General features: G+C 46.2%; 1 protein-coding gene across 1 annotated transcript; it reads right to left on the minus strand.

Moving 5' to 3' along the window:
• Positions 1-1204: 1204 nt before the first annotated feature.
• Positions 1205-12924, minus strand: PGK1 (phosphoglycerate kinase 1). The gene is made up of 11 exons (XM_083876365.1): positions 12783-12924; positions 10224-10274; positions 9213-9368; positions 8960-9104; positions 6920-7023; positions 6115-6234; positions 5172-5286; positions 4702-4881; positions 3992-4169; positions 3703-3801; positions 1205-1677 (listed from the first exon to the last, which is right to left on the minus strand). The coding sequence occupies exons 1-11, from the start codon at positions 12845-12847 to the stop codon at positions 1637-1639; spliced, it is 1254 nt and encodes a 417-aa protein (XP_083732491.1). The 5' UTR covers positions 12848-12924; the 3' UTR covers positions 1205-1636.
• Positions 12925-19053: the final 6129 nt, after the last annotated feature.

Here is a 19053-nt window from a genome sequence, read left to right on the forward strand (position 1 = left end):
GCACAGCACAGCAAAAATGTGCATCATTCATGTGCCATCAGACAATGCTTGGGAGAGTTACAAAGGAGGGGAGGAAGAGGAGACAACAGCGCTGCAGTAATTTGCATTATTTCTACTTTCTTTGCAAGAGTCACTTTTACCTTTATAACAAGCAGCTTTACCACACTTCAGAATTTATTGGGTTTTAATTCACACACCCCATGACCAGGTAAAATTGGCAGAGTATGTCTGTTCTAGCACATACTTTCATTTTGTTTTGGCAATATTTCACATATAGGAATTAACTGAAAAGCAGAATCTATGTTGTGACCTGTTGCTTACCTCAGGGATTCCCTCCATGGTTCATCCTTAATCCTTTGTGCTGTGCAGAACCTCCTGGGAGCTCCACTGCTGGGGATTTCACTGGGAATCAAACCAGGCCATGGCTGCCCCACAATGTTCCCTTTTCCTGGATCCAGCAGGAAGATCCACAGGCAGTTCAGCTGGAGCAGTGCCTCAGAGCAGAGCAGAGCTGTGGCTGCTGCCATAACACAAAGCCAAGGCCAGGCTGAGGCTGGAGAAGCCCCAGGTTTGGTTTTGAGCCACTCTGAGCTCACATTTGGGCCCTGCAGTGAGCACAGGAGGCAGCATGAGGCAGCTCATGTGGAAATGCAGCTCCAGGCACTGGCAGCACCTTGCTGGGCCTTCACTGATCAGAACCTGCCATTCTGCCAGTGCTGAAGCCACACACAAACCTGTGTGTCCAACTGGGCAGGTTTACCAACCTACTTTCAATGCTTTTAGGACCACAAACTGGAACAGAGGCACATTGCAATTCTGTTTGCTTGGGATTTCATTTTCACCTGCCTCAGTCTTCCAATTTCCCCATACACTGACAATAAAGACATTAGTTGCACATGATAAGGCAAGTTCTCTAGATGACAAGCAGTTGAACTTGCATTTTTCTTACCTGACTTGCATGTTCAAAACTTTATTATGAGGGGCAATGAAGTTTTAATCTAAGAGCACATCTGTGGCAATTGACTTCCTTACCAACTAGTTCAGTTTGATGATGTTTATAGAGCCACTGGACAAACATAAAAGGAGATTTACAAATATTATAATTAGAGCAAATAGGAAAAATAGTTCAGATTCCTGATGCTAGAAAATATTTTAATGCAGACCATTCTAAAAAGCTAAAAATAAGGACAACATACAAACTGGAAGCACTTTAAATATGTTTATTCAGCAGCTATTACAACCAACCTCCAAAAAACTGGAGTCCCCTCTGGTTTCTGAACCGTGTCAAGTGATGAAAATGCCTCTAGGATGGAAGCTGGACAGTGCACTCCTTTCTGAGATATAGGTCTAACAGGGATTAAATCTCTTTGAAAAGGCAAAATATAAATATATACACTCTAAATTCACAACAACAGCTTCAACTCACTACGTTAATTCAAGTGGGGTAACAGTGGACAAACCCACATCAATGTAAACTGCAGTCTGAAAAGAAAAATCTCTGCTCTCTCCTGCTGCAAGGTCCCGTTCCAAGGTTTACATTCTGGGATGTGCCTCTGGCAGAGCTGGAACACGGAAGCGCTGAAGTGTCGGATCTCAGGGGCTGTGCACGGGACCGGGGCGTGGGGCTCTGCTCTCTCTACACGTTGCTCAAGGCATCCACACCAGGGAGAACCTTACCTGGGGGGCAGATAAAACACAGCAGCAGGGTTAAGAACCTCTCTGTGCTCAAAAGACTCTGCAACATTCAAAGATACATAATTTAAAAAAGGAAATAAGGAGCTGTAGGTTGGAAATGGAAGAGTTTGGATCCACATTGACCAAGGTGGTTCCATGGACATGCTCCACACAGTAAATCCACCCAGAGTGATGCCTTAAGTTTGAGCTTTCATGTATTTCAGGTTCTGTGCTGCCCAGGGGGGTGCAGTTCTGAGCTCACAGTCAGTGTCACTCAGCTCTGCACACAGCAGGGACACAAAACAAATCCTTTTCCTGCTGCACACCAAGGACAACTTTCAGGCCCAAAAGCACAAACAAAGGGGGCTGAAGGGAGGAACAAAAAGGATGAGACCTCACAACCTGCAGCCATAATTGAACAATTAAACCCCAATGTGCAAATGAACCAAAACTTATAAAAATGTAAGACTTTATGACAGATCAGCCATTTTGTGACCATTCTTATTCCACCTTGGGTGCAGCCCTGGTCAGGCCCTGTCCTGCCCAAGGTGTATCCTAAAGGCCTTTCAATAAACACCTACTTTACTCTCTATCTCTGTCCAGTCTCTGTTTCAGGTCAGCCTTCCCCAGGCATCAAGAGCACAGCTGCACTCAGATGTCAGCAGGGACATTCCTAACACAGCCCAGCCACCGATCCAAAATTAACAGTAATGGCACATTTCTGTCCAAGTCTCTGCTAGGGCCAGATCCAAACACACGACATCCTTTTCCATTCAATTTGATGGCAAACAGATTTTTTGATTGGATTTAGGGAGTTGCTGCATACTTTCTTAAATCCCTAGTGGCATGTAAGTAGAATTCTGGGGAATGTGGTGGGAATTATAGGAATTAAAAAGCCTCCTACAAGTCTCATGTCTTTAACTGCAACTAAAACACCCAGGTTGAGACATTTACATGTCTCTTTCCAACTGATGGAATCAAAGAATTTACTCATCTTTGAGTACAAAGATCTAGATTAATAAAGTGCAATGTTTTCTAAAACATTTTTAGCTTTGTCCTAAATTAACAATGAACAGACACCAGACTGGTTTAGCCTTTCGTCAGAAAAACAACTTTCTAATGCTCAAGCTGTGCAGCAGGACTGAATTGTAACACTGTTCACAACTCACTAGTTTGCTGAGTTTTCAGGGATTTTTTTCCCCTCTTTTTTTCATCTTCAGAAGCTTTTCCAATTAGCCAAACTTCCGTTACATTTAAAAGATCACACACACAAACCCATATTTTGGGCCAAAGCTTAGACAAGTTTGTGCTTTTGAATACACAGCCAATCCTTCGAGCCATCTGCATTCTTTCCCTTCCCCATCACTCCCTAGGCAACAGAAACAAAAGCTGTCCTCCCATCTTACTCCTGGAAATAGCAGCTGCAAGGCAGTTTATTGAAGTTTCTCCTCTCCAGAGGAGTTGACAGCATTGGATAATTTACACACACTGGGAAACGGCAAATTACCAGAGGAAATGAAAAGTCGTTTAGAAAACAATGGAACTCGTTACAAGAATCTCAGTCAATCCTCACCATTTTGAATTCCAAGTACCCTGGTGCAGGTTTGTCGGTGAGCACTAGAGGGCTCCCCAAAACCAAGGGAATTCCAAACAGGAGGAGGAGACTTGTGGCAAGAATTCCAGACTGTTCTGATGAGGCTTCCCTAACAGAATCCGGTCAATTTAAACAGGCTCTGGTTGGCATGTCCTGAGGGATCAGTAACAAAATCTTGTTTTCTATCTCAGTATTTTTGCTTTCTGGGAGAGGCATGCTGTGCTGTTTGCAGGAATATTCCATTTTCCTTCCTCTGTGAGGGATACAGAACAGCAAGAGGAGCTTGTGGCTCCAAAGCTACATGTAACTGACTCCACATGGTGGGACAGAAAAGCCTTTCCTCTGTTGTTGTGTTCTCCTGCCTACCAACACATGGTGTAAAGCACCCAGAACTCCACATTTACTCAAATAAATGAAGATAAAAGAGGATTTACCCTCTAGCAGCTCCAGGCTGGCACCACCTCCTGTGCTGACATGGCTGACTTTATCCTCAGTGTTCCACTTGGCACAGCAAGTAGCTGTATCTCCACCACCTGCAGCACAAACAGAATCCATGAGACACAAGAAATTCAGATTTTGTCCAACTGAAGGCCCACGCGGAAGGACAGAGGAGGAGAATGTGGGGAAAGGAAAATAATTTGACCAGTATTTTTAACGCAGTGCTGGACCAGCAGAAGCTTCCTTTGTGCTTTTAGAAAATCAGGAACAAACACAACTACTTACCAATAATGGTGATGCAGCCTTTTCCAGTTACTTCTACCACTTTGTCCATCAGGGCTTTGGTTCCTTTGGAAAACTTGTCCCACTCAAAGACCCCAACTGGACCGTTCCACACAATTTGCTTGGCCCTTCCCACAACTTCAACAAACTTCTTCACACTCTCAGGGCCACAGTCCAGGCCCTAAGGGAAATAAGAGAAGTCACTCACTGCTGACCCCCAGCTCAAATCACCCATGCCCAGCCTGAAGCTTCCCCTTCACCCCAGACATGAAACAAAAGTTTCTCTGTATTCACAGACAGATTTGCCAGCAGCTGCTGCAGGAAGGTGGAGTCTGGAGTAGTATTTATCTTCCTAACACCAGTAAGTCAATTTTAAATCAATGTCAGATTCTTGAAGCCTTAGTTAGAAAACTTTGCCAACCCTACTTAAATTCCAGTCAAATAAAAGTGATTTCTACTGCATTCAAATCTGCAAGTTGGGAGAGGACTTTTGCTGTTTTAATCCAAATCTCTCAAAAGCTACTTTAGACTTAAAAATTCAGAACAAACAACAGGGCTTCAATTTCATTAAATCAACAAGCTCCACACAGCTTGACTGCCCTCAGAAACATTTGCCAAGGCCCACCATTACTCTTTTTACTCCTTTAAGAGGTGTCCTACCCACTCTATTCCTTATTGCTCCTCCTGTCACTCCCATTCCCATTCAAACCTACCATCCAGCCAGCAGGAATGCCTGAAGCCACTGTGGCCTCCCCAGTCTGTGCATTCTCATCAAATTTGTCAGCAGTGATGAAGTCAACAGGCAGAGTGATCTTCACACCATTCTTCTCTGCCTTGGCCATCAGGTCCTTGACAATTTTTGATCCCTCTTCATCAAACAGAGAGTTGCCAATCTAAAGGAAGCATTTGGGAAAAATAAGAGGAATTTGTTTAGCTCCTGGTCGTGAAAAAAGAGAACATCAGCACCCAAACTGCTCAGACAGCAATTCTGGAAAGACTTTCTTGAAGCACATGCAGAGACATAGCAGCAATCTGAATTTTGCAAAGGGACTGCCAAGTAATTTCTCAGTGCTCCCTACTCTTGCAGGGAGCCAAGACTTGCAGAGAGCTCAATCCCAGAGCATGCAGGGGGCATTCAGACCATTCTTCACCAGGAGCAGACACAGAATTGTTCTCCTCATACCTCCATGTTGTTGAGCACTTTGAGGAAGGTGAACGCCATTCCACCACCAATGATCATCTCATTGACCTTATCCAGCATGTTATTGATCAGCTGGATCTTATCCTGAACTTTGGCTCTGGTGAGAGAGAAAAGGAAAAAGAATAAATAATTAATATTGTGCCTATGGTATGTCAGAACAGTTCTGGCGAATGATCCAACAAAAGGAAAAAAAAAAAAAAAGGGCAAAAAGAGAATTTTTTAAGTTGGCAGGCCAGCATTAAAATTCAACTTACTAGAGCATTATTCAGCCCTTCATTTCTTTTTTCTATTTTAATATAAACCTCATTTGGCCCTTTAGAGCCTGATTGCCCCTGACTGCCCAGCCAAGTTAATTCACCTGATGAAATACACCTCACAGAGCTGCAGTGCTGGACTGGGCACACACGTGATGAAAACTGGCTGCAATTAAACATTTCTGCACAGGAGCAGCCACTCAGTTGTGCATCTTGCAGTCCATCTGCAGAGCAGGTGCTGGGGCAGGGCAGAGCCCATGCAGCCCCAGCATGGCCCCGTTGCATAACGAGAGGTGATGTCAGTTTACAGAGGGCTGAGCCTGAGCCCTGCTGTACCCTGAACTGGGGGGGAAAGGTCACTGACTGTGTCTGGGCCATCATGTGGCTCTAACTGCTCTCCTGGGTGAAAAACTGCCTCATCTGGGCAAAAAAACTGCTGGGGATTGTGTCAATTTGGGGAACATCAGAGGTCAGGAGAGACAATGAGCAGCCAGACTGTATCATCACAGGAGCAGATGTGTCACTTGGCTCCTCTCTAATCCACATCTCAGGACTCAGCTATAAATCTGAACTGCAGGGACACTTGAAAGGAAAGCACTTGCTTAAAACAAGCCAAACCACATTTGTTAGGGGAGTTAGAGAAGCACAGTCACAATGTTATTGAGTCTTACCCTCCAAGAATTGCCAAGAAGGGTCTCTCTGGACTCTCCAGGGCCTTGGCAAAATAGTCCAGTTCTTTCTTCATCAGGAAGCCAGCAGCTTTCTGAGGCAGATTGACGCCTACCATGGAGCTGCAGAATTAAAGTAAAAAGTGAGAAAAGGAAAAAATTACATGTAGAAACACCCCCATGTCTCACAGCATTACAAAGCCAGCCCTTTGTTCAGCTGCAGCAATGAGAACAGCCACCACCTGCAGGAAAAGACACACAGGGGCTCTGTTTTCCTAGTTTGATAAGATAACTGTACATGCTTCATTTCAGGCATTGGTTTTGCAAAGAAATATTGATTTTCAAGACATTTATCATCTCAACTAGTGATCCAAGACACTGGGGGACAAATAAGAATAGCCAAGAGTAGGGATTTCTTCTTTTAAGAGGACCACTGCAGTCTGCAAGTACACATATCTAAACATACTCCATGGAAATAATCACTCTGGAGTGATTAATCATTTGGAAAAGAGGGCTGTTGTGATTGCAGGACGATTTATACAAGCCCTAAGCAAGTAATTTTTAGACCTTCAAAGTCTAATAAAAGTCGGTGAAAGTCTTAAGATCTTGTTTCAGCTTTCTCCTGTCCCCAGAAACAAACTTGAAAGAGCATAAACTGATGACAACTACCTCCAGTACATCCACTACTGAGGAACAAGCACAGCACAGTCATAGTGGGATAAGCCCAAAAGGAAGTTAAAACTCCTCAGGGGCAATATTTGCAGTTATTATTCTGCAGTTCTGCCTGTGGAAGGGAACAGGTACCCACCTGTGAGCTCGGTGTGCTGTGCCAAAAGCATCATTGATATAGACATCTCCCAGTTTGGAAAGAGAGGCTCTGAAAGCATCAACTTTTGCAGGCTCAGCCTTGATCTAAAAAGAGAAAGAAGGACAAGTTTGTACCCTGAGACTTTGAATCTAAGCTCAAAGTCAGCTATTTGACTCATAAATCCAAAGCAAAGGTCTGTTTGAGGAACTCATAAGTTCATCCGGTGGGCCATTTGCTTTTTCCCAGTCCAGCAGAAGCAACAAAATGTTTAAATAGTTTAAATTCCACCTTGAACTCCCCTAGACTGCTGTTGCTGAAGACTGTTCCCACTTCCAAACTGCAGCATCACAAACCTTTCAGTCTCTCTCCAACAGATTTCCAGTGCAGTGTGGTGAACACAGGAAGGGCATGGAGAGACAAGGCAATGCTGAGATCAGGCTAAACAAATTCCTGCTCCCTCACTGAACAAAGCAAGCACAGTCTCCAAGAGACACAGGTGAAAGGACAGATTTAGCCACTGCACTGAGGATTAACCAATGAGGATTAACTGATAAAAGGCCTGCACACTACATCAGGCCACACTCAAAGCAGCCAATGCTGGAAATGTAGAGGCAAGTGTAGTATGTAGTGGGTAAGATCAGGTCTATTTCTGTTAAAAGACTCCCCCAAGCATCCTACAAAATCCTCACAGGATGGTTCTGCAGTTCAGCTTTCCTTCCCTCCATGAAGGGCCAGCAGAGCTCTCCAGGGCAGCAGGTGACTGCCCAGAGGGAGCTGACAGCCGCCTGGTGTAGAGAACACCCCAGGGGGCTTCTGCCAGCAGAGGTGACAGATGTGACACCACAGGGACAGTGGCAGGGAGGCACACCAAGAGACGTGGTGTGCAGCAGGGCTCAGCACAGCTTTGGGGGCCTTTTCAGCAGAGCCTGAGCAGGACCACACAGATTGTAGAACAACGGTGCCAACTGCTCCCTCACTCAATAAACTGCCTGTGCAGAGACTTAGTGCTCCAGTCAGAACCAGAACCATCTGTGAGCAGAACATAAGGGGCTCTGATAGAAGGAGCCACCACCACTGCATCAGCTTTGGAAAAACACAGTTTAAGGACCAGTCAGCAACCTGCAGTTCTGTACTGCATCACTGTTTCCTTGAGAAGCAGCTCTGTCAGTGGCACCTCTCCTGCTGTGCTCAGTGCAGTGTGTGCACACACCCAGCTAAATCAGCTGGGAATTACAGAAACACACAAATCCAATGGATTGTCTCCCAAAGAAAATTAAATTCCTGTCCCACTCTTCTCTCTGCCACTGTACTTGCAGTGGCACACAATTCTAGCAATGAATAACTCCAGCTTTGCTCAATTTCCCCCTGCCATCTGCACAGGCTCCCCAGCTCTCTGCTGCGTCCTAAGCTGCAGGGGTCCTGTGGCAGCCCATAAAGGGCACCACTCCATGTCAGCATTCCCTCCAAGCACTGGGTGTGAAGAGAGCCAAGGCCTCTGTAAAGACAGCGGGGTCACCACTTCTAAGAAAAGCAGCTGTCTGGAGCAAGCACTCTGCTGACCTTCAACAAAATGTCAGAGGTGCAAAAGGCAGCCTGGTTCTAGAGAACTACTCTGAAGAGTAGACAGGCTTAGAGGAGGGTTTGGTTATCCCTGTGCTGCAGAAATATTAGCCATATAAGCCAAAAAAAGAAGCATCATTCTTATGGGCCTGTTGGCAACAAACTGTCTCCAAACTGGTTTTCCTTTTAGACATCCAAAACTGAAGCCTAACAAGCAGCAGTTTCTTGCACAGCTCTATTTTGTTTCTTTCTCCTTTTCTGACTGAGTCATCTATAGCCTTTAACTTGAGCTGCTTCATTTTGGAAATTCACTGTATTCCACTCAAAATTCTGCACATTGAACTTAAGATCTCTGGCATCCTGTTAAGAGCAGGTTCACAATCAGTGCTTTAGAGAGGCTGCTGGCTCCTCATCAATCTGCAGCAACAAGCAGGTAAGACCAGAGCAGGCAGACAATGAAAGCCAGATTTGAAGTTTCACCTTGTTCCCTGAAGCATCCTTGCCTTTCCCTTCCTCTTCAACGTGGAATCTGAGGTTCTCCAGCAGGATGACTGAGCCAGCAGCAGGGTTAGCACAGGCCTGCTCCACCTCAGGACCAACACAGTCCTTCAGGAACAACACCTCCCTGCAAACACAAGGCACACACTGTAACCCCACCAGTGACTGAAAGGAAACCATGCAGGTGGCCCTGGCAGGGAGGGCTGATGCACAGCAGGCTGTTTTTCCACTTTACCTGCCCAGGAGTGCCTTCAGCTCCACAGCTACCGGGGCCAAGGAGAACTTGTCAGGCATGGGGACACCATCGGGGCGCCCCAGGTGACTCATGAGAACCACGGACTTGGCCCCGTGGTCCAAGCAGTGCTTGATGGTAGGAACAGCTGCCTTGATTCTGTAACAGCACACAAGAACTAATTAATAAGGACTCAGAGTTTACCAGGCAAGCAGATTAGTACCACTTACACATGAGCCCTGGGAGTTGTCCCCCAAAAATGACAAAAGAAACAGCACAAGAGCTGGACAGAATGATTCCTTAAAAAAGCATCAACAGAATTCTCCATCCCAGCCTGTTTTCATACATTTCACTGTTATCTTCCAAGCAATGTAGCACATGGAGTTAAAATGCATTTTGTAATCTAAATTCTGCTGATTGTTCAGCTAAGAAGTGCCAAGACACACCTGAACACTACCAGGCTTCCTGGTCACCCTGGGATCCTGCACCCACAGAGAAATTATGACCACTGAGAACATTGTGCTGAACAAAAGTGACACCTGCCTGCAAGTGGCATTCAGGCAGGGCAAGACATCTGGCATCACTGTTTCTAAACCCCAGGGTTTTGTGTGCTGCACTACAACAATTATTCTGACAAAGTTAACAAGTTACACACCCCAGGGTAAGCAGGAGGCACAGACATTTCCAGATAGCAACAGAGACAGCTTTCACACACAGCCCAAGGGATGTGGCTGTGAAATGGTCATGGCAAACTTAGGGAGTTTAGGATCTCTAAAATAAGAGATTTTCTCTCCCACATGCTTTCCACAGCAGCCACAGTGAGTATCAGCCTTATAATTAAGTGTAGTTTGCTAACAACTGCAGGGGGTTTAATTAAGAACTGTTGGACTTTCTCTGACACCTTTAATATTCTGGTATGAGCAGAGACAGCCTCATCATGGTAATGTTCTGGTAACTGGGGTGAAGACACAGAAGACTTTGGGGCCTCCATTTGGGATGGAAATTGCAGCTCACCTCTGATTGTTGGTTATTTTGTGATCCTTCATTGGAACATTGAAGTCAACCCTAAAAAATAAAAACAAAACCAGAAGCTAAATTAAATATTGGACAAATTAATTTTATTAGTTATTATTTTATTTAATTTTAAAGTTCAACAAGTGAGTGAGGGAACCTGGCAGTAAAGGTGCTGACTAGAAAAGCAGCATTACAATAAAAGTGAGATGTTCACCTCTGCCCTGTCACCAAGTTCCATTATGAAATCAAGGTGTTATCAGCCATTTCTGCTTGTGATAACACCACAAATGGAGAGCAACCAGTGCCAGAATAACTCAGGAAAGCTGGGCCACCAACACATCCTAATGCTCAGGACCAGAGCAGCTACAATGCTGAGCAGGAAATAAACCCAGATAGAACTTTTTATTTTTAAACATTATGATTTCAGATCCCCAACGAGGAACATACGGAGGAAAGGGAGTGAGTGATGACCTTGTATTTCCTAATGAGGTTCCTGAAACACTTGGCTGAACTACTGTGGCCAGCAGGCAGTTCAAGGAAGCTTTAATTTCTGTCCTCTGCAGCTCTAATCTCCCTGCAGCCAGCGCTGTGGCTTAGCACACTCTCCCTGGAAGACCTGCCTTGGATCTTGAGGTGATTTCCTGACCCGTGCCAGCTGAAGGGCTGGCAGGGAGGAGTTTGAGCAGCTCTTTCCTGGCATCCCCCGTGCCCAGTGCAGGAAGCCGCGTTGCGTAACCTCAGAGGCAGAAATTGCTCACTGGGCTGCGAGAGGGAACACCCGGCAGAGAGCAGAGTCTGCATCCCTCATCGCTCTATACATTAAAGAACATCCGAGTTCAGCAAACTGCCGGAGTGAATCCCCCTGCAGCCCACTCAGCATCTGAAACAAATGGGAAGGAGGACAAAAGCTGCCGGCAAAACGGGAGTAGCTGAGCAGAAAGAAATCGAACTGGCGGCCCCACAGCACAGTGGGTCGAGTTCTAGAAGGGGCAAAGAAAAGCGCCATTATCCTAAAAGGAGAGAATAAAAGAACAGTTTGCTTTACAGCGCCATCAAAACTACAAAAGAAAGGTCCAGCTCAGCCTTCTTGCCCCCTGCAGACCATTGAAATCTGAGCTCCCCTGAGCCCTGCTCTCCCCTCCCCATTCTCAACTTTTCCTGAAGCTTCGGCATCAGGACCGGAAGCTGAGCAGGATGTGAGGAGGCCAAAATTACGATGAACATGAGGAGAAAAAGAAGAGGTATCGATTTTAGTACTACTGAGAGCACATGGTGACTCAGAGAGGTGAGATGCAGCCAGGAGACACGGAGCCTGGCAGCTCACCTGCTGTCTTTGGGTAGCCCCTCAGAGAACAGCAAAATTAATTAATTAATTAGCATTAATTAACGGAGATTTTGAGCAGGAAAACCCAGCCCATCGCCTGCCATGGTTGCTCTCTGTAACGTGACTCAGAAATGGAAAAAAAAAAAAACAGTCAGATGGCCAAAAAAAGTCAGGTACAGACTCCTACAGAGACAGAAAGATCTTTTGTTGTACCAGACTTAGAAAGTGCACGGAAATCCTGAGCAAGCTTCTTCAGTACTTGCTACACTGGCTGGTTTCTGTTAATCAAATTTTTAGGGAACTAGTTCAAAACAGAGTTTTAGAGACAAGGGGTAAAAAAGGCAAGTTGTCTGTCAGACTGCGAGTAAGAGGAGCTATATTTTTGCTACCCCTGCCTACTCACAGAGCAGATAACACACACGTAGTAGTCACACTATAGTGACCTTGAACAAAACTACCCCATAATAAAACTATTTCGAGCAGGACATATCACGATGCACAGTGGTGCCCTTATCTCCCAGGATTTGGCCACAATCTTAACATGAGGCTTTCAGGCACTGACGCTTTATAAATAAGCTATGAATGCCTATTTTAGGGTTTCAGAGAAGGATGTGCTGAAAACCCGCCCCATCCCTGGCAGTGTCCAAGGCCAGGCTAGAAAAGGCTTGGAGCAACCTGGTCTAGCAAAAAGTGTTCGTGCCCTTGGCATGGGGGTGGACAGAGATGAGCTTTAAGGTCCCTCCCAACCCTCACAGGCCGTTCTGTGAGTCTATGATTTGATTCCTGCGAAATGCTGAGTTATTATTGGTATTTGTATAAATGGGCAGAGCTGTAACTTCACTTTTTATTGCGATGGCTTTTGAATTTCCATTCAGGGAAAAAAAAAAAAAAAAAGTAATGGGGTAATAAGCATTTTTGGGTAATTCTCTGGAATAAAAGCAGCCAGGCTGGCTGATTTCCCCTCAGGCCGCCTGTGACCAACACATGTGTGATCCAGGGCGGCCAAGCCGGGCCGGGATTTACACCCTGCCCGGCCCCCGCACGGAAGCCGGGCCGGCCCGACGATGATGCAGGAGCCTCTACGACATCCAGCGAGAGAAAAAAAATAAAACGGCACGAACCGACACGTGCCAGGCTCAGGCAAACGGCTGCTCGCCGGGGGGGCCTGGCCCCAGCGAGGAGGATGGAGCAGGGCGGCCCTCAAGGTACGCACATTCCCCCCCGCAACGCCTCACCTCATGACGACGCGCTTGCCCTTCACGTCCACCTTGTCCAGGGTGAGTTTGTTGGAGAGAGACATGTTTCCTGCCGGCCGGAATCACTCCACTCCTGCTCAACCCGCTCCGCTTCGCCGCCTCCGCGTTCTGCCGCAGCGCCGCCCGCGCCGCCACCACCCAGAGCGCCTCGCCCCGCCCCTCCCGTCAGCGATTGGCCCGTTCTCTCCACTCTGAATTTCTATTGGTCTAGACTCCTGCCCATCATCTCACATCCCGCCTCTCGGGGGCGGGGCCTGCGGCGCCGGCTCCGGTCACGTCCCACACGCAGCCGCCGCTCCCTGAGGGCGCCGGGAGCGCGCGGGGCTCTATGTCTGAGCCCCAAATTAACGGTTCCGCACCTTATCTGAGGGAAAATCACCCATAAATGGTGTTCTAAACGTGTGTCCGCTGGTGGGAATCCTTCAGATGAAGGGCAGGCAGTTCACGTCTGAGCCACAGGCCTGGGGCAGGCTGAGCGGCGACCGTAAAGGACGAGACAAAACCCCGGATATTTTAAGTGACCTACATAAATACTTTTCAAGACAACTGAGGACAAAACAACTGTTTTGAAGGGATACACCTTACAGCAGCGTGGTTTAATAGAACCATGGAGTGATTTGGGTTAGGAGGGACCTTAAATATAATTTATTTAAAATATAATTTCGTTCCACCCCCTGCCATGGGCGGGACACCTTCCACTGTCCCAGGCTGATCCAGCCCCAATGTCCAGCCTGGCCTGGGACATTTCCAGGGATCCAGGGGCAGCCCCAGCTTCTCTGGGCACCCTGTGCCAGGCCCTCACTGCTCACACAGAAAAGATTTTATTTCCTAATGCCTAATCTCAACCTACTCTCTTTCAGTTTGAATCCATTCCCTCTTGTCTTGTCAATCCAGGCCCTTGTAAATACTCTTTCTCCCTCTTTCTAGTAGGTTCCCTTCAGGTACTGGAAAGCCGCAAAAGCCGCTTTTTTTCCAGGCTGAACAATCCCAGTTCTCTCAGCCTTTCCTCATAGGAGTAATATTCTCCTGTGGACTTGCTCCATGTCCTATGTAGGAGCCCCCAGAGCAGGAGGCAACCCTAACCCTGCCCAGTGTCAGGTCAAAGCCATTATTCCCTATTGTCCTGTCACTCCATGACTTTGTAGCAAGTTGTTGGATTCAGTCAAAAATCACTTTTTTGTGATTCACCCAACATACGTGCAGCCTCTAATGCAGTGCAGAGCACTGGGGGACAATAGCACAGGGCAATGCACTGTACTGGGTGAAAAAGGAGCTCATGGTCTTTTGTTGTTTGCCCATAGGATAGGCTTTTCTGTTGCTGACAGGGTTATTTGTTTTTGCTACGCTCACAAAAATGTACAGATGCCGCTGAGAAAGTGGTGGGGACAAAAATCAGTTCTCTGCTGACAGAATGGTGCTGGAGAAAGTCCAGAGAGGGGCAACAGAGCTGGGAAAGGGTCTGGAGAGTCAGTCCTGTGAGAAGTAGCTGAGGGAGCTGGGAAAGGGGCTCAGCCTGGAGGAGAGGAGGCTCAGGGGGGTCTTGTGGCTCTGCACAATTCCCTGACAGGAGGGGACAGCCAGGCTGAGTCAGGCTCTGCTCCCAGGGAACAAGGACAGGACCAGAGGAAACAGCCTCCAATTCTGCCATGGGAGGGTCAGGCTGGACATCAGGAAGGATTTCTCATGGAAAAGGTTGTTAAACATTGCAATGGGCTGCCCAGGGAGGTGTAGAGTCACCATCCCTAGAGGTGTTCAAGGAAGGACTGGATGTGGCACTCAGTGCTCTGGTCTCATTGATAAGGTGGTGATCAAAGATCAGATCCAGTGGTCTCGGAGGTCTTTTCCAATTTAAATAATTCTCTGATTCAAATGAGCGCGCACTGACAAGAAATTAAACACAAAGCTACCTAGAGAGCCAGCCTAATGCACTGCTCACACATGGGTGAAAACACCCAGCCTGAGGCAGAAGGGTGGTCTTCCTGCTGCAAGACTTGTCAGAAAGCTCAGGAAAACCTGGATGGGCTTCCAAGACATGTTAAAGGTGTCATTCCCAACAGCAATAAACCCTGAAATACACAAGTGGGAACAAACTGACGGGTGACATGAAATCTCCTGTGAGGTGGTCACTGATTAGGATGAAGCTGACCAGGAAACATCCCTTTAGTTTGTCAGTATTTGCCACTGTAGTTTATCTTATATTTCTATAAGTCTACAATCAATGTTCAAATTAAATTAAGTCCAGTCATGGTCTCAACGTTCAAAATCAGAGGGGTGCCCAGGGGTCCCTCCTGTGATGTATCAGATCAGACCCAACCTTGCAATTGCCAGATGGGTCCTTGTCACCCAGAGCCCCTGGACAGTGCTCAGAGTCCCCATGGGCAGGGACATTTGGGAGTGTCAGTGTGGATTCCAGCCTTCACCAAGGCCTGAGAATCAAATCCTAAACTGATCCTGAATCCAGCCTCCCTTCAGGAGCTGGGATCACCTGTTTGAGGCACAGCTGGCCAGAGCCACTTGTACCTGCCAAGCCAGGAGCACAAAGTGACAGCAGGTGAACAAACCTTCGAGGGACTCCGGTGAGGAGATAAGGAAGGGGTTCTCTGGATCCACAGGAGCTGTAACTATTTAACTGTTCTGATTAATCCCTTTCCTTCTTCCTGTACTACTTCATGCTGTGCTGCTTTCTCCGAAGGCAAAGGTTAAATTCCTCGATGCTGACTCAGAAAGGAAAGCTCTTCCCAGCTGCAGGCCACAACCCAGCCCTTGCAGCACCTCCTGCTTTCCCTGGGAAATGGGTTCATTCATTAGGACAAGGCTTTAATTCCAACAGCTTGCCTGTCACCTTCTAGGAGTAATAAAATGTGGAGCAGGAAAGTCAGGGTGTGTGGGGGCACAAACACAGTAACCTGAGCACCCACAGCACAGTGAGTGCCACAGCTGAGGGGAAAGGGACAGCAGGACACTGGTGAATCCCCAGGACATTCAGCAACAAAGGACTAAGCAAGCCATAAATAAAAATGACCAAGAGGACTCTATTCCATTATATCCCATAGGTTAGGAGAGTATTGGATAAGAAGTCTGGAGCAATCTTGGTGCACTTATAAAGATCATTGTTGTGGCAGAAGTGCAGCCATAGATCATTCAGTGTTCTCTGGTTTTATCCTTGTTTGCTTTTCCTGCATTTTCGTGTGTGTGAAGAACATGAGATAGAGGAATAGGGAGGATGCCACATGAGAGCTGGAGGTGGCAGAAGACAATTACAGATGGGAAATGGCCCAGGCATGGGAATTTGTGTCTTACAAAAGGAGTTACAAAGAAAGAGGAATACAGACACGCATTCAGAGCTCACTTCCACGCTTGAGTCACCTCTCTGTCCTTCCCTCCTGTTGTGAAATATTTAGAATATACTGCAAATATTTAAAGAAAAAAAAGCCCATGCCAACAGTTCAACCCCTGCACTTTTAAATTAACCAGTGCAGCAAAGCCAGGAGGGCAAAGGGCTGCTAATGACAAACCCAAGGAGCTGGGGTTAGGCCTGTGACCATCCTAGGAAGTCATTCCTAGGAATATGAAGCAGCAGCTGTACTTTAGACTGGCACAGGCCTCTCCTGCGTGATCCTGCTTCATTTATCCAACAGGAACGGGACTGGGCAAGTTCAGGCAGAGCACAGGCTTTGATGCACTGGGGTGTGTTTGAGAGACCAACAGGAGAGCTGTGGTTTGGAGACCAACAATCTGCATCTCCATCTGTGCCGTGTGACCCAGGCTGCAGAAACTTCCTGCTTTTAGAACCAACCCTCTGCAGTTTAACCCTCCCCTTAAAGACAGGCTGCAGCACAAGGTCTGAGTGCTCTGCTCTGCTTGCAGTGAGTGGTCAATATTCAAGCACAGGGATCGTGTGGGAAAGATAAAGATCCAATCCAATCTGGAGCTGTGGGAAAAGCTGCCTGAAAAACAGGCACAGTGCTGAGGGAATAAAGGCAGACACCTCCTGGCTGCTCCCTCACCTGGCCAATGCCTGCACAACCTCATTCCCAGCACCTGCAGGGACAAAGGGCATCAGGCTGTCCATGCATGAAAATTGAATGAGGGGTTAATAAAAAATGCTGAAGAATCCTCTGTGCCTCTTTTTCCTGCACTTGAGTGTGTGTGTACAGCTCTCCAGTTCTCCTTTTAAAAATTTATTTTAGAGATGTGTTTAATGGGATATAAACAACCCAATCTTATCGGTCAGCAGTTTCCCTTCATGACCAAGCAGACATGGTGCAATTTAAGCTACTACTTAAAGTGTCCAGTCAACTGGAAGGAAAAAAGAAAAAAAACCCAAACCTCACATTGCCCATGGCACAGCTCTGCTGTCAAGGCAGATGCTGTATTTGCAATGAGAGTCTGACCTTAAGGGTTTGTCATATTGCTCTGCAGAGATGTAGTCTAAAAATGTTACTTTAAAAAGGCAAAAATAGAGAAAGAGAATCTTAAAAGATGATGTAGCCACGCTGAACTGAAAGCATCGAGGGAGTGGTTCAAAAAATCCATGCAGGAATTGCACACTGGTAAAATGGATCCCATCAGGGCTGAGAAGGTGATGCTGGAGGCAGCAGCTGCAGAGGCTCCAGGGTTAACCCTGCCTGTGGCAGCTGCAGGAACACAGCATTGCTCTGTCTCTCTAGGGCCACACAGAGCAAGTTTTAAATTAACACAAATCCTCCCATTATCTACAGTATCATTTTTTATCAGAGCCCTTAAAGGTGGTATTTGTTCCACAGATTTTTACAATGTAGAATGACCCTCAATTTGATCACATAATTTACCCATTTTTCCCTAACAAAACAGAGCTGTGGAAATTGAGAGCTCTGCTCACCCTTCACACGAGCTCACTGCCACCAAGGGAGGTGAGGCTGCTCTGCTAAACTGAGCTCAAAAAAAACCAGCAAAAAACCCCACAGAAATCAAGGGCTGGAAACAGAATTTACTCTGGGCCAGCTCATATTTTCACTTAGGAAACATCATTGACTTGTCAGGTTTCAGGAAAGGAGAGACATTATAAAATTCCAGGAGTCTTACCAACTTTTAATTCTATATTGAAGTTGGTGTTTCTTGGAAGTACAATGAAGGGATGCAGAGATTTTTCCATTATAGTTTGGTCCATGGGATTTGGGGCATCCTGGCTACTTAATGAGGTTTTGGTTTGGTTTTTTATTTATTTAATTCAGTCAGAGGTAAAACAAAACAGTTCTATTTGAAAGGAGAAGCTTCATGCACTGCCTAAACCCAAAATAACTCAAGGCCTAAAATGAAACAGTCCCAAATATTTTGGTTACTGTTTTTGTGCAACAAACCTGCATTTTCCAAACCACAAGGGCTAAAACTGTAGGTTTCCACACCTGATGGGGCACTGAGACAGTCTAAGAGGATGAAATTACAGGGTTGTATCTTAAGGAAAAGCAAAATTCTTCATCTTGGAAACACTTGGATGCAACTTGAACCTGACTGTGCTCAGCAACACCCAGTGACAGAACAAGGGTCAACAGGCAACTAAACTGAAATATGGGAAATTTCAGCCTAACACAAGAAAATCCTTTTTTACCCCTGGAAACACCTGCCCAAAGGGAGTGGAGATGTTACAAACCTCAGTCCTGGGGGAGCAGCTCTGCCTGTGCTGGGACAGGTTTTGTCTGTGTGACCTCCAGCAGCCTCTGCTCTTCCCCCGTTTGCTAACACAGGGGTGCTCCTACGTGAAATTATTCCACAATTCCCCAACTTTTACCAGCCCCACTTACCCCCAGCTCTACAAGCTCAGTGTTTGTGTTTAGCAGAGCTGGAACTACACCTAAACCCCAATCCTTGGGCCTGTTGCTGAGACAGCTACAAATGTTTAAAGGACATGAAAAAACATGATTTAAAACAGCCTTGGGATGCTACATTTTTATTACAGAGCTTATAATTGCCATTAGAATGATGGAGGCACAGTCTTGAAAGAATCGGAAACGTGAGACAACATGTTTTGAGATGCAAAGAACTGTAACAGCCCTACATGAACATTGCAACCAGCATTCATTTCTCCATTCTTCAGCTCTAAAACTGAATAACAAAAAATTCTCCAGTTTAGAACATTTTAAATGAAAAATTCTAAGCGAAAAAATGTTGAAAGTTCTAAGAAAAAAAAAATAAAAGAAGAAAAAAAAAGGCAGCATAGTTTTTAATAAATAAAAGTGTTTTCTTGCTTCCATTGTGTTCTGGCAACTTCACA

Source organism: Zosterops lateralis (assembly GCF_965231275.1).
Source record: "Zosterops lateralis genome assembly, chromosome: 21".
Lineage (NCBI taxonomy): Eukaryota > Metazoa > Chordata > Aves > Passeriformes > Zosteropidae > Zosterops > Zosterops lateralis.

Coding starts and splice junctions, on each gene's coding strand:
- PGK1 (XM_083876365.1), bottom strand. CDS start 12,847: ATGTCTCTCTCCAACAAACTCACCCTGGACAAGGTGGACGTGAAGGGC. Junction 5,287..6,114: donor TTCTTGGCAATTCTTGGAGG/GTAAGACTCAAT, acceptor CTCTCTCACCAG/AGCCAAAGTTCAGGATAAGA. Junction 1,678..3,702: donor CAGCCTGGAGCTGCTAGAGG/GTAAATCCTCTT, acceptor TCTGCCCCCCAG/GTAAGGTTCTCCCTGGTGTG.